Here is a 17681-nt window from a genome sequence, read left to right as displayed (position 1 = left end):
GCCCTACTCGACATTTTTAGGTACATTTTTTCGCATTGCTAAAAAATCCTTTATTTTAGTATATATAAATAAAATTCAAGCAGGAAGTTAAAATAAAAGGTTTAAACTATCTATTCACCTTACTGGTTTACAGAAATATGTTAAATATCTTGAAATATTTGATATTATCTTCCACGGGGTCATCTCGGTTTACAGGTCTAAATGACACTTAAAATAAAATGGCAAATAAATCGTATTAAAATTAACAGAGCCATTTCTGTTTTTTAGTGGAACTGTATTTCAGTTAGTAGCATAGATGTAAGATTGCGGTAATTGTATAACATCAATAGTTCTCGATTTTTTTAGAGTAGGTGCACTTACCCCGTCGGCGCACTTGCCCCACCTGACCTTATGTTTTTTTAATCGGATTTTGAAGTTTTTATTTGATAGTTACGGACCTCTAAATATACATCGGTAATTAGTCGCAGAACATGTACGTAAATATTAAGTATGTCAGTGTTGGCATTCAGAGTAAAGCAACCACGATAAAGCGGAGTGTTGATAGGAAAGGAAGGATATACCTGTAACGAATGTGGTTTTACAAATAACACAACTTTTTAATCATAGCAACGTTATTGTATTTTTATTTCTTTTGAATTGAATCCTCGTGCTTACACAGTAAACACATCATGATCTCAACACTTACAACTAAAAATATTCTATAAATGAAAATGAATATATCAAGTCGTAAAAATGTTAGTTGTGCAATTTTGGTTTTGAACTCAGGCAAACTTATTGTTGCTTTGTTGTAACAATTAAGGTGCTCAGTATGATATATGTTGAATATTTGATTATGTAAATAACACTCGTGCTGAGATTTGTGCATAATGTGTTAAGTTTTAAGATTTGGGTGCTGTTTCACCGCTTAACACAGGTACTGCCAATGTGCAAGAAACTTCATTTACTCTTACTTCTCTTTATACAAACTGATATACGATTTACATTAATCTAAAATATTGCTATCTTTTTCATATAAGTCTATAGAGATTTGGAATGATTTTGGGCTGTTGTTGAATAGCTAAATTTATATGTATATTACATACGTTGAACGGATCACGGATGTAACGAAACCGAGGACGAGGGCCGTGCTACAAGACTGGCAGGTAAGTGCTCCGACAGTGGTACATGTTGGAAACAAATATAAGTATATGTATATGCTATGCTTACATGTAAATATTTAGGTGGAATCAAGTACAGTTGCAATTTTTGCCTAATTTGTAAAGGAAGGATAATTTTATAATGGAAAAAGACTAGATATCACATGGTTTGAGCTATATATTACTTTTTCTTATCCTTGTACGTACAATAATAAAATAGTCGAAATAATAACTAAGTATGCCGTAAACAGCATAAGTTAATTGAATTTTAAGTCTTGATTGTTGTTACAAAGATCGCATGGATTATGTTTTTTAAAACAAGTGAACTTTAGGCATATACAACCTACGCAAACTACTTAAATGTAGTAGTGCATCTAGAACACGAGTCACGGCACGTCGAACGCTCGCTGCTGCGGCGCCGTTCATGACGCGGGAACCAATTCAATATTTACAGTGTAACGCATAATACTACGCTAAAACTGTTTACTCGTATATTTTAGAAAATTAGTCTTGTTCATTGCGATCTCGTGATATGCCTACTGCCACAATCGGTGGAAACTGGATACCTATACGATTCGAACGCAACGTACAGTGTGCAGCTGCAAGCCACGGAGTATAACTAATATTACCCGGTCCGTTAGTCCCATTAAAGGAAGACGAATAAGGAAAAAAGTTATAGGGCTTTGTCATCTACAGTCTATACCCACTTGGGTGATGCGTCATGGATGGTTTTGTCTATATATACAGATCTTTTAAAATACCTACATGAGGTTGTTCCTCGATTTTTACTATGCGCTTATTTTTCAATGACCCTAGGTTGCACGATTAGCTGTAAGAGCAATTCGGAAAGGTATTGGTACATAAAATGCTCTTTATTGACTAAAGAAACTACTAGCGCGGGAAATGAGGAAAATCCTGCCTGGTTCAATAGAAGTTCACGATTAAGTACATGTCCTAGTGATAAGCAATCTTATCTTAAAATTTATACATTTACTCAACAATTAGGTAGCTATAAAGGCATTTTCGGTCTTTCAGACTTCCTACAAAAGACTACCTAAGGAATAATGACTGGCTAGACGACCACGATGGGTAAACTACGGGTTAAGCAGGGAATAACTATACGTATATGGAGGACACAGCATTATATCGACAAATCAGAGTCTGAGTCGTCTTAAATGCAATGGACATTTTCAGTGTCCTGTATAGACATAGATCGCTGGTGGTATGCGATATTAGAAGGTTGGAAAACTGAGGAACCTGCTATGAGGTCACCAGGAAACATTAGAAATAGAACGTGATCCTGCTCGCTGCACTCTGTACCCGCAGCTGCACAGTTCACGCTGGCTGTGTGATCGTCAACCACGGCGCCGGAGCTATCTCACTTACAGTATCTAATGTTAAAAAACGTTGACAATATACCAAAACATAGATTTTCGTAACGTGTTTGTAATTTGTTTACCAATATTATTTTACAATTGGTCAGTCAAAATATTTGAGCATATACATATATCCGTATCAGTAGGTAATTATATTGAATAACTTTATTGCACAAATTGCCTTTCCTAATATTCTAAGTGTAACACTTTAGCGGATGTCAGCGAACATTTTTGTTGTACTTAAATAAATTCACACAAAAATGTAATGTGTCATGTTTTGTGGCTTATTTCTAGTTAAATGTCAGCAATAAATTTATATTAGGTGGTTGTTCGCTGTAGGCAGGTAATGAAACGTATTGATGTCGCGTTTTACAATCTGACCGTAGCCAGACTTGCTCGTGCGTGCGCGAGGCGAGCGAGCGCCGGGCGCGTGCGCATGCGTGCGAGCGAGCGCCGGGCGCGTGCGCATGCGTGCGAGCGAGCGCCGGGCGCGTGCGCATGCGTGCGAGCGAGCGCCGGGCGCGTGCGCATGCGTACGAGCGAGCCGCCGCCGTGCCCGCACCGCCTCGCGCCGCATCGCCGCAGACGCTCCCGTCCATGCATGCGTATACATAACTACACCTTATCATACCTACCTATCTATCTGTTATGAGTAATTTATTCAATTTCTTTAAAGCGTACATTTTTATACTTATTTCTTAGAAGTTCCTTAACACGATTTTCGAATAAAAAACTTCTGCACCACAAATAATAGGTACAAAAAAGTGCAACGTGCATGCAAGGAAATATCTAAGAGCACATTTGACACAATAAGTAAACCTAATAACAAACGTAACACTAAACAGTCTTTGTTTTGACTGGTCAACTATATAGGTGGGATCTCCAGGAACCGACAGGTAAACAATATGAAATTAATAACATGCGGACACGTATTGTGTTTTAGCCAAATTCTAACAAAGTTCGAACAAAACAAGTACAACTTTGATAAAATTACTTATGAGATAGGCAAGTAAATACAAAACAATTGACTGAACCTTTGCGACTTACTTTGGGCATCGACACGCTATCTACGTCGCTACATATATTTATAATCTGAATTAACAATGTGAATTAATATCTGAAGTAAGAAACAGTCAGCCTATCAGGCTTTCTAATACGGCTGCCGCCCAAGTCGCGCCGGGTGTATGAAACGGTGGATACAAGAATGGCAACGACTACTACTTTTAGGCTAACATCGGCAGAGTAAAGTACAGTAGAACAATAGTAGACTTTCCGAGGTACGGCGTGCTCCAAAATGTACACTGATTAATATATTGTGTTGTATCTATCAAATTGGAATCGGTGCACATTTTGCGAATTTTACATTAGGCGGTTGCAGATTAGCCATTAAGGATACTGACATCGATGTTTGTACCAGTGATGTTACTCTTATGACTTAAGCAACTCTTACTGATTTAACACACCGTTTAATTCTTAGGTAACTATTTAACTTTCAATATGGCTTCAGTTTAATCTGTAAATTCGGTGCACGTTCTTTGACAAAATGAAATAATCTGTCTTCAAACTTGTAATCCACACATTGCATTGTAGATATACGATTTATGTAACATCATCGAGCCGATATATCGGATTGAATCACTGCTAGATTGTAGTGTAATGATCGCCATACAGAGAATTCTAAAGAAATTAATTAAAAAGCTAGCTGTAATCAGAATAAGTAATTTCCTTTTACATTGTTATTGTATGTTACCCTTATTCTTACCTAAGCCTATCGATGCAGGTGTAGTGATGGAAAAATTAACATTAAGAGCGTTTAGTAATAAAAGTAAGTTTATCCAGATACATAGCAATTGTGGCAGTATCGGTATTGGCTAAGATGAATTTGATTAATATCGGTACACTTAAAGCCTTATCTTCACCAGACATTTAATGCGCAACGCGTGGTGTGTCACATGTTTAACTATGAATCACTAGTTGAAATTGTTATAATCTGTACAAAATATTGCGCATCACGTTTTGTGCGCATATTGTCGAGTGGATAATACTAAATAAAGAAGAGTCTCGGCCACAGTCATGGCAACCACCTACCTACATTCAATCACTATGCGTGTCGTGCAAGCGCATGCGTTCACAAACAATAATATAAAAATACAAACTAACGACTTAATATGATTATTCGGCAGTGTCCAATGGCGACAGTGTCTAGTGCCACACAAGTACATGCAAACAGTTCTTCAGAATCATTCTGCATCATACCTAAATAAATAAGTGTATAATATAATATCTAATATTTTTACATATGTACAGTTTCAAATTTAAATTATTGTTCTATATAAATAATAAAACATAATAAAATTTGTACTTTAAATAATAATCCATTAAAATTATAAACAAATAGAAATACATATGTTTCCATCCCGTTCTAAATTATTTCTAAAATCTACTTAATGATTATTTTGTTGTATATTATTTATAAACGAACCCTCGCGGTGGACGTCGAGCTGAGCGACTTGTTGCGTTTGACTATCGACGTCACAGATCACAGTGTTGCTTTACCCCTAACGCGACAACCCATTGCTCATCTCGCCATCTCGCTCATCACTCGTCGCTCAGCAGACGCGGGTCAGTGAGGTTCCTTATTATATCATTATTCGTACTTATTTATAATAATAACTACAATATAATGGTATGAGCGGTGTCGTGGATGCATCCCCGCTCATACCTAAAGCGTTTAGGTGAACGTCATCCGCACTGCCTGTTCGCCGCTCGCAGGCTCTTGGCGCCTGACTATATCAACATTGAAAAACGTTGCACAATTCATGTACTACATTTGTCAATTTACTAAACTAAAATGAAAACAATACTAGTCTATAAGTGCCGCCGTTTTCGTTATTATCTTTATTGTTGTCGTAATCAAGTTCCTACATGATAATACGTAACGATGTAATTTAAAATTGCCATTTTCAATCAATTATAATTGACATTTCTTTTTCCTACATGGTATGGATAACAGACAGTGCGAACACAAAACGCCACGGCATCCACTTTTAAACGTACCTTAGACGTATTAGGTCCATACGACTCGACCATGGAATCTAAATATTTATCTAATATAATAAGTCACTTGCCTTTCCAGGTGGTGACTATGGTGGGATGTTTTTAACGCTAAACCGTGAACATATTAAATCATAGCTACTCCGTAGTTGCCCGCCTTCCCGATGCGTTCAGAGCTCAATTACATTTTAACAGTAAACTACATAAAACAAATTGGTCAGATTATACCCAGTTAATTTTTTTTTATCCGATTGATGTTACAATACTTGTTTTGTTTGAAATTAAGTAGTCGCGTATGATACTTATATGACTACGTAAAGCCAGAAATTTAACTGAAAGGGAAACTCGGTGGGGACAGAGTGGCTGACCGGAATTACCGCAGCATATATTGAGGCCGAACGTCAGCAGACAGTCTCGGCGGCCGTGGCGGGCACCAGCGTCGCCAGCGTCGCCAGCGGCGACAGCGGAGGCGGCGGGCCCAGCGGCTCCGGGGAGCGACGGCGCAGCGCCTGCCGCTTGCGGAACTCCAAGAACTCTTCCTTCATCGCCCTGACGCGCGCCTCCACGTCGTCCCGCGAGTGTCTCGCGCGCGTGCGCTCGGGCGTGGACGGCGTCGGCGTGCGCGTGGCGCGGTCCCACTCGTAGTGCACGTCCACGGAGCCCGCGTCGCCCGCCTCCCCCGCCTCGCCCGCCTCGCCCGAGCTGGGCCGCGGGGGCGGCGCAGGCGGCGGGGGCCGGTACGGCGGCGGTCGCCACTCGGCGAGACTTCCTGTCCGACTGCTTCGATTTTGTTGGGAAGACGACGCGTTCTTACTGCCGAAACCGCTAGACGAAGAGCGACTTTCGGGCGAAGCTTCATGCGGCGGCGGTGGCAGCTCGGCGATGGCGCGGGGTCTCGCGTGCCTGGACTGGGGGCGCGCACGTTGTCGTCCGAGCGCACCCGCGATGCCTCTGCCTGCCTCAGCGGCGCCCAGTCGCAGTGAGCGCAGTCGAAATGGCGAAGGCGGCGTCGGAAATGAGCCGTCCGCAGAACTGGGAAATGGCACCGAGCTGAGGTCGGAAACGTGTAGCGGCGACCACGGCGTCCAGGCGGCGGCCCACGGAGGCCACGGCGGCCACGGCGGCCAGTGCAGCGCCAGCGCCGGCGACGAGGCGCGGAACAGTGGTGGCGCAGCCGACGGGCGCAGCGGCGCGCGCAGCCGCGGCAGGAACCCGCCGTCATCCGAGGACGAAGGCGCCAGCGACGGCGCCGGCGAGCTCGATGACGCGGCCGACACGTGCGCCGCCACCCAGTACTGCGTCTCGCCGCCGCATCGTGACGCCGGCCACACCCAGTTAGCCGTGAATCGCAAACATTGCACTATACTCGATATTCCGCGTTCTCTAAATCTGTATGGAAGAAGAAAGAATTATAATTTTAAATATTGCCTCAATTAATTTGTTAGACATAAAATGTACATAATTATTATGTTACAAAAAAAACTGACCTGATTTCCTATAAATGTAGCGGCGTGAATGTGACAAAAGTATTTATTAGAAGCACTCCACAGATATGAAGGTTTTGAGTTTGTGATGAGTGGATACTCACTTTTTAAAAGGCACTTGAGTGCTGTCGGCTGCGCGGAGGTCGGTCAGTCTCGCGGCTACCATGTTGTATGCTGTAATCGAATAATTTCTGAACATTAACCGCGTGCAGTGCGACGCTCTCGCCGGCCCGGCGCGGCCGCCGCCCGCCGCCCGCCGCCCTCACCCCGCCACCGAACACCGGAGCCACATTACCGCGACCGTACAGCGCACCAACACCCACCATATTGTCAACTTAAAAGCGATTTTGCACTGAAACGGACGTTTACGTAATTATCATCCTTCTATATGTGTGTGTATAACAAGTTTGTAAGTAATTAATTATGTATATTTTTTACGCTATGCCGCAGCACATTTAAAAATATACTTACGCAAATTTTGCGAGCATGTATTACAAAATTAGGTATTATGTAATACATCAAAGTAAGTACAGTAAGTTAACGTCCCTTTCAATGTAGAGTATAAAGCAGTCTGCAATGTAAAAGCAGTGAAACTAAATGTATGCGGTGAAAGATGGAAGACATGAGTGATAATAATATTACTGAAGGACAATAAGTGATTTTTGTGATTTCGCGGAGAAAATGCCTTATTTCTACTGCCCAGCTTTTATGGAGTGGGGAGCGACTGGGCGATAATGTTGGGGTCACTGTTCCTTACGACCCGACATTGAGCCGCCCGGAATTGATGGTGATTTTCGGACGGTCGCAAGGCCAAGTCCCTAACCCTATAGGTATACAACGGACGGTGTACCTACTAAAATTCCGCGGTGGCCCTCTTTTGCGCATTAGGGACGGTTGCGGGCTTCCTCTGACAGAAGTGACCGAGTTTTGGTAGGCAGCCGGCCTCGTCCGGTGCGGCTCGTATTTTATGGGGGGAGAGGTGGGTCTCGGAAGCCTCACGTAACCGAAGGACGCTCTCAACGTCAACGGTAACGTGAGACCTACCTTCCACGCTTCCGTTCATCCCGGGGGTCACTACAATGTGATAAACATGCACAACGTATACTCAAGGCGGACTATTACTCGCCTCTTATGTAAGTACAAGCAGGTTATAACGTGGTAGAATTGTCCAAACACCTCCAATCCACAGGGCGGGAGACGCCATTTAGTCGACCAATCGGCGCCTCCTGCGCAGCCTCTAACGGCGGGAGTGATCCTTCCTCTTCCGATCCCTCTTGGCACTCTCCATCTCCGAGAGGACCACCTCGCAGAAGTGGGCCACCGCACGCCCGGTCTTAAGCCAGAATCGACCACAGCCCACAGCGAAATGTCTTCTCCGATGACCGACTTTAGCGCCCTGCGCTCTTCGTCCCAGGCTGGGCAAGACTCTAAAGTAAGTAGGCCGTGTCCAACGTCTCGGGGATTATTTACTTAAATATTGTTATTACTGCACCGTAATAATTTCCTTTCATAATATTTTAAAGTCTTTTTTATTTCTACGAAAATGACCTGCTTGGAACTGTTTCAAAATAATTAATAATCAACGAAAAAAATAATGACAAAATGACAACACTGCGTGATATATTTTGAGTAATTAATGATATTTACACTACAATGATCGTACGATTGTGATTATGCCAAAAAAATGGAATGGGCAAACAATGCAAGGGCAGTCTTCGTACAAAGCGATAATGAATTACATACGAGTATATTGTAAATATGTAAAAATACTCTCATACACCTATTCATTCGCCGATCGCCAAAAATGATTATGGTTTGTCAAAATACTTTTTTTTTTTCAAAAAATGTTATTTAGGTTAAAAATATAGAGCGATTTAAACATTGCATAAAAATAATACTGACGGACTAAAGTAAACGTGTTAGCTTTAAATTATTAAATATACCATGATTTATAGATAAAAATATTAATATATAGGTAAATGTATGAGAGCTTTTTCTTTTGCAATGCGAATCGGTGCGGGCCGTTTGATGAGCACGAGCTGTTTGTTAAACATCGTTCACAATATATATTGCACTTATAGAATTTGAACAGGCACGTTGTAAGCCTCCACGTGAACAAAATATTAGACATTAGAGACGTGACGTATATTACGAATTATATATTAGTGTAAAGGAAATGTTGAACATGATGTTTTGTTATAGAAAATCCATATTAAACTTTGTCACGATAGATAATGGTCCGTGGCCAGCAATATACTTAGTGCGACTTGAACATAGCCACGCTAGGATACTATGTTACACACATTTGACACATAATGAATCCATCCAAATTCACCGGTTGCAATGAGTAATTGCGAACAATATTTGACACTAGAAAGGTTAAACCGCGCATTAAAAATATTTTTTTTATTGTTTATGTATTTGGGTGAACGAGATACCATTCAGCTAATCAAATAGTACTTTAGACCAAAAGTGTCCTGTCCTGCACAGTTAGATTCTATTCATTTGGAAAATTAAAAAAAAAACACCATTACCATAATAATTAAAGTTAGAAATTAAAAATGATTTGGAGATGTGTATAGGTATAAAGCAGACGAATATAAGTATTTAAGATTGTGCAGTAATTATAAATAGTACCCTACGTCAATGAAAAATACATGCAAGCGCGATACTATGCTAAATATTTCTTTATCCTCCCCACAGATCAAAGCTTTCCACCTACATAAATAAAAAAAATCTATGGTAAAGAAATAAACATGTGATAGAAATTCAGTTCATGGCTTTCTTTAAGAAAGTATAAAATTTTAAGGGGACCAACAGCTTTCATGTTCATAAAATAATTTCAGCTCAATTAAAATGCACGGTCCAAACCAGGATTTTCGTTATTTTCTGCTTTATCACCGACAATATGGTAAGTAAATAGTTGCCTCACCGTTCCTTACAATCCATACAGGAATTCACTACGTGATCCATGAATCGTTACGTACAAACGTTCGACAAATAGTTTAGTATTGAATACGCGAGTGGTAATAGCGGTGGGGTAGGTAACAGTAGTCGCGCGTGCGGGAGCGGGCGAGCGGCCGCGTCTCCCTCGGCAGCTCACCTTTCTCCTGCTTGCGACGCTTGCGCTTGTTGCATATCTTCACCGCGCACACAGACAGTATAATAGCGACTATGAAGAACAGTATGCCGCCCACCACTCCCGCCGTGATCGCTTTGTGTTTGACGCGCGCCGGCACCGGAAACTTAACCTCCTCCGAACTCTCGTAACTGGTCGCCGAGTTGGCCAGTACTCGGAAGTAATAGGTGCGCCCGCCGACTAGATTTTTCACTGAAAATACACCGATTAAAGTTACAGCATGAGATTGCTTTCAAATTTATAAGACTATCAATTCCAGTTACATGGCATACGAAGCAAAGGTAAGTTAAGAGATGTATTGCAGGTGCAGCTTGTATGCAAGTGTACCTAGATAGCTGGTCTCCTCGGGCCGGATCTGGCCGCGGTTGAGCGTCTTCCACTGCGCGTCGGTGCGGTACTTGATGGTGTAGTACTGCACGAGGTGCGCGCGCTCGAGCGGCGCCTGCCACGTGATGAGGAACCCGTTGTGCACCTCCGTCACCGTCAGGTTGCGAGGGGACCCCGGCTTCGGACCTACTCCCACACGATAGGGCTTGAGATCGTTCATATCAACATAATATGGTACATAAGTTATTCGACAACAATATTGGCATTGTATTGAAAATAAATAAACTTTACCTTCATGTGTCATGTTAGTCTATATACACATGTTCATTTTGAAATTATTACAGTTGTTAATATTAACCTGTATTAAAATAAAATATTTTTTTATTTATCTAAACATTCAATAAATTAAATATATACCAGAGCCTTCGGGTGCAACCGGAAATAAAGTTCTGTCTACAGGGCCCGAGGGTGTGGGTGCCACCTTTGGTTTAGCTCCTACATCTAAAAAAGCAAAGTATTGTTAATGCAGTTCCCGCCGACACCCAGTTAGTAAGTTAAATACTGTTCATCTAATGCTAATGCACATACCCAAAGTTCTTATCGTAATAGCTTTGCTCATCATCCCTTCTCCTATCGTGTTCTTGCTGTTCACTTGAAACTCGTACGTAGTTCCTGGTTGCAGGCGATTTATTGTTACCTATAGACAAAAAGTTTATAAACTTATGCACTATTGCATGACCCAGCATTTAAGCAGCAAAATCTTTAGTCAGAACGGTTGCATTAAGTATGTATACCGCATAATTATCGCCATGAAGAGGAGTTTTTAATTTAAGTAGACATCAACATATATTTTGTAATTCATACTTCATGGTCAGATAGACGATAGGTTATAAAAGCTAAGGCAATTTCTAAAACATACGTAAAAAAAGTGTGATGCGCTGACTCGACATCGAGATATGCTTAACATTGAAATACTTACGAAAGTAGCACCAGACGGGGTGACAGGAACCTTTGTCCACTCAGAAAAGCCAGCCTCCCTGTACCAAATGGTGTAGTCTTGCTTGTAGTCGGGCCCGCCCGCGTACCCCGGCTGCCAGCGCAGCGTTACTTGGAACTCAGTGGCTGTCCCCGACACATTGTAGGGCGCGTGCGGCTGTGTGCCCTCGATCACGAGCTGCGTGTCCGCCACTATGGTCGCCACCTACAACCACCAACATGGCCAACTTTAATTTCAAATATCTACCTTATTTTTTAATACTCACTGGTTTTGAAGTTAGATGATCGGAATATTAGATTAATTTAAGATTTTAACATACTGACATGCTTGATAATGATTCCAACAATTTGTGAAAAATCTTTGCTCTGATCAGTCCTGAGACATATGAGACGTTGACTTATTACCTCCCTCTACATTAGAAGCTAACAGTGCTCACACGGCTGCTTAAAGGAAAATATGCTCTTAATTCCATGAGACCTACACCACCGAGTGAGCACGGGAGAGTGCTGGGCGCAGTGGGCTCTGACCTCGTTGGAGGCGACGCACTGGTAGATGCCGAAGTCCTGGCGGCGGAGCGTGTCGATGGTGATGTTGCCGCCGAGCGCGCGCACGCGGCTCTTCTGCAGCGGCAGCCCGTCGCGCCGCCGCCACGTCACGCTCGGCCGCTGCGTGCCCTCCGCCTCTTGTGCCTCGCAATGCATTTCTACTGATTCACCCACCTACAATTATTATATAAAGGTACATTTATTGTATGTAAAGTGACAAGGCGCCCGAACGATTTTGGTCTATTTATACGACTGCCCGTTAACACTAATACCACCCTCCACTTTGAATTAGTAAAGTACTGCGTGCCATTTTACTATGTTTCGTCGTTTTTCTTTATTTGGGAAGCACATAAGAACAATCTACACTAAGAAAATTGAACCAATATTAATTGTATGTGTAAACTGTTGATGTTCCTGTGTATAATAAATAAATAAACCTGAGACAAGATGTCAAGAGTAAATTTTGCTCAGTAATTATGTTGGTAGACATTGAGATGGTACCGACTCAGATTCTAGGAACCAACCTCTCAGTATCATAACAAGACATTGGGTACTATTTCTTTGTCATTTTGTTACAAACTACATCTTTGTTTTAGATATTTTTATGAAAAATATTATTGTTTTTGTAAAAGTCTGTCGCTTACCTTTCTTTGATACAACGGTTCTGGTTCCACTGTGAATACCGGAGGTTTGCGTACTAAAACTTCCATCGGACCTGCATTACATAACATTTTATTGTAATTCTATCCATATGTAAGAGTCATGTTCCAACTTTTCAATTAGTATTACCTGAAGATCCTTGGGTCCCTTGTGCATTATAAGGCGTGCAAGTGTACCGGCCCTGATGATTCTGATTGACTCTAGTGAAAAGCAGTGAACCGTTGTTCATAATGACAATGTCCTTCGTTTGGTACGGCTCCAACAACCTCTTGTCTTTCGTCCACGTCACGTATTGCAGTGGTGGGTTCGCCTTTATGTAACATTGTACCACGCCCGCCAATCGAAAGGGCAAATACTGTACAGTCGGAGTGAACGTTACTTTCGCTGGATCTGTACAAGATAATCATCATTTTAAATTATTAATCACCTTATTGTAAACACGACATGTAGATTTATTTTAAAGGTATGCTATTTTCCCATTACTGTTTCTCGTTACATTTGAAATAAGTGTTAATTGGAATTTATTTGTGTAAAAATGTCATCGTTAATTATTACTATATTAATTACTGCTAGTAGGTGTAACGTACATTCAACATTTAAATAGGCCGATGCGCTTTGGGGATCCCCGATGCCGTTCGATACTTCACACAGATATTGTCCTGAGTCGTCCGCGGCCACTGGGTTGATGACGAGCGCTCCGTCTCGTCGGATAGTCACTCTGGTCTCCAGGGCAGCTACTTCGGCGACGGGCGCGCCTTCTCGAAACCACTTTACTGTTACGTTTCCAGGCAGAGCCTTTGCTTCACACGAGAACTGCACTTTTTCACCTTCTAATTTCGTTTGGTTTGTTGGCGGCATCTGGAAATGACGATTTTATTGACAATAAACATCCAATTGCACGAAGCAAATTTAATCTAATTTATTCTCGGTGTTACTTTGAATTAGTTTAAATTTTACTTTATAAAGCAATAAATGTTACACGTAATGTCCACCGGGGATTGCAATTCCCAAAAGATGGTTTTACTTGTTTGTTGTACTCAAATACGAGTTAGCCAGGTTGGGAATTGTATAAATGTAAAGTTATTTGAAACACATGTTACAGTTATTCTGCCAAAATTGTTTTATATGTAGTTTGTTGTTGGCACGGCATGGCTTCTTGTGAATCTGCACGAAAGTCACAAAAATAAAGTAGGTATCGATTTATGTAGTGTTACTTACCCCAATCCAAATTAAGTATTACTCTATATGGTATATCGAAACTGCAATATTAGTCATTAGTAGGGTCTATTTCTTTGTTATATTTGTGATTTTATATCATATCAGCCTCCCCTAGGCACTACCTTACCTTTGGCATTCTCTGTATCAGAAACGCGTCCGCAAATTTATATAAATGAAATTTCGTTATGGAGTAACATTAACATGAATTAGGGGATATCACAAAATGAAAATAATGCACCATAGAAGCCTTATGAAGTGAACAACAATAATAATTATGAAAAGAAACCTGACTGGGTAAAACGATGTAGCAGTCGCAGATATTAATAACAAGTAATAATATTGAATATAGACGGTAGTAACCATTTACTCAGTCTGGTTTCATCTTCGTCATTAAAGAAGATAGTATGTAAACTAACGGTAATGACGGCCCCTCCGGCGATGATGACCCGCGCGGTGTGCGACACTTGTCCCTCCCCGTTGCGAGCGATGCACGTGTAGTCCCCGATGTCCTCGTGTCTGATGTTGCTGATGCGGAGCTCGGTGCCGTCGTTGAATATGCCTACCGTGCCCGATGGTTCTACGGGGTTCGCATCTTTGTACCAAAGGATCTCAGGCGTGGGCGTACCCTCCGCCTGACAGTTGAGAATGATGGCATCTCCTATAAATACAACATTCGTATTTTAGATGTATTTCAGGAAAGAAAGTTATTATTAAAAAAGGGAATAGAGTACCTAAATTAACGTATATAATGTCTTCCGGTGTGATGGAGAAGCGCGGCGGCGCATGCACGTCCAAGTGGAACCATGTGCCGTTCTTGTGTTGATTTGGCGAACGGTTAAGGAACACCACCTTACACTCGTACCAACCCTGATATTACATAATATATTGAGTTGACAGGTTGAAACAGTGCGTCAAAGTCAGCGCCGCAGCATGAGATACAGCCAAGTCTGAAGATGTTTAAAGATGTTTGATAAGACTTACCTGATCAGATTCGCGGATATTGGTGAGGTTGAGGCTGGCCGCTCCATATGGTGAGTCGGGAGCGACGCGCGATACCCTGCCTTCGTACCCCTCCCCGCTATGAGTCGGATAGCTTTCGTACCAGATGTAGATTGGGATGTCCTGTCCCTACGTATCGATAAAACAACTATTAATATTAAACCAACCATCGGTGCGCGTATTAACAACTAATTCTCACATACGTATGTACTGATTGTCGTTATACAGTTTTGTCATCTATACTACAACAATTTTCCGACTCTGCCTGCGACATTAGAGGCAATAAGCGGTTTTTTCAATGTAGAGACAGAATCAGACTATGAATATCTTGCAACAGTTGCAACAGTGGTGAAGATTGCGCTTCAAGGCATTCCCAGCGTTATATTTTAGCTTTTGAAACATAGGCTTACTGTTACAAGATACAAGCATCTACAAACTACCAAAATAAAACATACTATATTCATGCAAAATGACAATACTTATTACTGTGTATTAGAACTGTATAGGATTCAAATTAAAACAATTTATTAGATCCACAAATATTATATATATATATATATATATATATATATATATATATATATATATATATATATATATATATTTAGTAAACTGTTATTTCATGAACTAAAAGTTTAATTAATAATACGAATTAAAATAAACATAACAAAAAATGTTATCATACGTAGTATCATTTTTGGTTTAATGCGGAAAATAACTAACAAAACATTTACAATTTACATATTAAATAGGCCTTTTTATTAAAGTTTATCCTGGTTACTAATTATAATTATTTATACCTATTTCATGACATATTCGTGCCAAATGTGAAAACAAATAAATGAAAGCATATTTAAATAACTACGACATGCAACATAGTAGACAAATGCTCAATGATGTCCATATAAATATTATATGAAAGTATACCGAACAAGACGATACAATACAGATTATACTAAATACTGGTACTCGAATCTACGTATTGGCGACAGAGCGTGGGAGAAGCCCACAGCCACAGGAAGAGAGAAACAGACAGAACCGCCGCCAGTGCGCGAGATGTGCGCGTGCCCCGATCAGCCGTGTAAGCACAGTGCTTCGATGCGCTCCAAATATGGTACAACGTGCGCCCAGGACAGAAATTATAAAGAAAAAATCTTATCGTAAATGTTAAGTGGCAGTGTATGTGTATGTTCGTATCTAACGGGGTCTGCTGCTCTCTCGGACTCGCTTTGAAGGCCTTTATAACTGTGGTGTAGTGAGTCGGACCGGTCGCGCGGACGACGAGCGCAGAAGGTACACGAGGCAATACGCAGAAGAGGCAGAGAACACAAAAGGCGTGCGAGAGGCGCTCGCGGGGCGAGGGCGGCGGGGCCTCGCCCCCGGCCCGCGGCGCCCGCGCTTTACCACTAGCACGGGACAATACGAGGTGTCGTTGCCGACACACCACGAGATATACTTTACAGTCAGCGGGCGCGTCGCGGGGACGAGCCATCCTCTATTGAACAGAAATACACACACGGTAGATGAGCAGCGTTGTATTGTAAGAGTGGAGTGTGGGCCGTCGTACCGTTTCGCCTACCTTCTTCTCCCACTGCAACACGTACGGCACCGGGATGTCTTCGGGGAAGTCCACCTGGCAGTTGAAAACGACACTCTCGCCGAGGATAGCCGTGATGTGAACAGCATCTTGATGGTCTTGGTGGCACGTCACTGCAACAGTTAATGCAATGTCCATATCCGTGCGTATACATATTTACTTAGCAGATTAAACCATCATTTCAATCTTTAAGCTGCTACTGATTGTAAGATTGTTGCCCCCGGTCTGAATAGCAAACTTCCTGAGATAGGGTAGGATCTTAGAGCAGAAAAATCATAATGTCAATTAAACTTAGTCACAGATAATGCCAGGTTATAAAAGTAATAATGGAAAGACATAAGTAATGAAATAAAACAGTTTATTCGGCTGTGGTTACCTGGTAGGTTGACTAGCAGCAGAAGAAGCAAGCCGGCGGCGATGTGCGGCGGTTGCACGGCGCGCCAGCCCATGCCTGCGCTCCCATGTCACGGCCGCGCTCGGCGACTCATTCTTGATGCATCACCTGACAAATATTTTATATGTATTACATATTATATTCTTCTATTTTTTTATTCGAACTTCTCTATGAATATATGAAATCACGCGTGCATATCCCATAATCGTACGAATCCAGTAAACCGTGCCATAGTGTATGAATTCTTACCTAAACTAAGCTAATGGTCTAGACAAGTTATGTAGATAGCCTATTTAAATTGTAGCATAATAGGGTAAACACTGGCTTAAAATATAAAAACTTGTATGTTACGGATTATACGGGCGACTGGCCTTTGAAATACAGCTCGTCCTTGGACTATTTTCCTGAATCGACGGAGTTAATAATTGCACTGCATCACGACATAGGTTTAATCGACCTGCGCCCCTTTTGTCGAGCTAAGTAAGTTGTGGGGTAGCTGCGTCATCGGTTATAAACTTATTTTAAACTGTAAAGTAATGGGGACTACTTCTAACGTTGTATTTCAACACATTGAAACGATAAATTATGTTAGCACATAGCCATATATATATACTTTTTTGTATCAATGTGCATAATTGGTACAGAGCTAATTATATTATAACTACAAATTATATTAACGTAAAAAAAAAATAAACCTTTTTTGCAGGGCGTATATTATGTTTGAAGAGATGTTACAAATATTTGTGAACTTTGCG

The 17681-nt window shown here is 41.4% G+C and overlaps 1 protein-coding gene across 8 annotated transcripts in view; it reads right to left on the bottom strand.

Annotated features, from left to right (window-relative positions):
* Positions 1 to 636: 636 nt before the first annotated feature.
* Positions 637 to 17681, bottom strand: part of LOC115445405 (protein turtle) — a 62995-nt gene continuing 45950 nt past the window's right edge. For 2 of the 8 annotated variants that reach the window (XM_030171657.2, XM_030171656.2), the window contains exons 2-17: positions 16909 to 17034; positions 16503 to 16645; positions 14918 to 15064; positions 14668 to 14803; positions 14353 to 14594; positions 13306 to 13576; positions 12848 to 13108; positions 12703 to 12773; positions 12041 to 12232; positions 11496 to 11717; positions 11105 to 11213; positions 10934 to 11017; positions 10517 to 10702; positions 10154 to 10381; positions 7155 to 7224; positions 637 to 6955 (exon numbers count right to left, since the gene is read on the bottom strand). In XM_030171657.2, coding sequence (XP_030027517.1) covers positions 5968 to 6955; positions 7155 to 7224; positions 10154 to 10381; positions 10517 to 10702; positions 10934 to 11017; positions 11105 to 11213; positions 11496 to 11717; positions 12041 to 12232; positions 12703 to 12773; positions 12848 to 13108; positions 13306 to 13576; positions 14353 to 14594; positions 14668 to 14803; positions 14918 to 15064; positions 16503 to 16645; positions 16909 to 16981 — 3423 coding nt within the window. In that variant the 5' untranslated portion in view covers positions 16982 to 17034 and the 3' untranslated portion in view covers positions 637 to 5967. Of the gene's footprint in view, positions 6956 to 7053; positions 7062 to 7154; positions 7242 to 10153; positions 10382 to 10516; positions 10703 to 10933; positions 11018 to 11104; positions 11214 to 11495; positions 11718 to 12040; positions 12233 to 12702; positions 12774 to 12847; positions 13109 to 13305; positions 13577 to 14352; positions 14595 to 14667; positions 14804 to 14917; positions 15065 to 16502; positions 16646 to 16908; positions 17035 to 17681 lie in introns of those variants that run through there. The other 6 variants (XM_037442335.1, XR_005112916.1, XM_037442331.1 and 3 more) reach the window with 6 other exon arrangements.

This window comes from Manduca sexta, chromosome 24, assembly GCF_014839805.1.
Source record: "Manduca sexta isolate Smith_Timp_Sample1 chromosome 24, JHU_Msex_v1.0, whole genome shotgun sequence".
NCBI lineage: Eukaryota > Metazoa > Arthropoda > Insecta > Lepidoptera > Sphingidae > Manduca > Manduca sexta.
The sequence above is the reverse complement of the archived record's forward strand: the minus strand, read 5'-3'. Positions and strand labels throughout refer to the sequence as shown.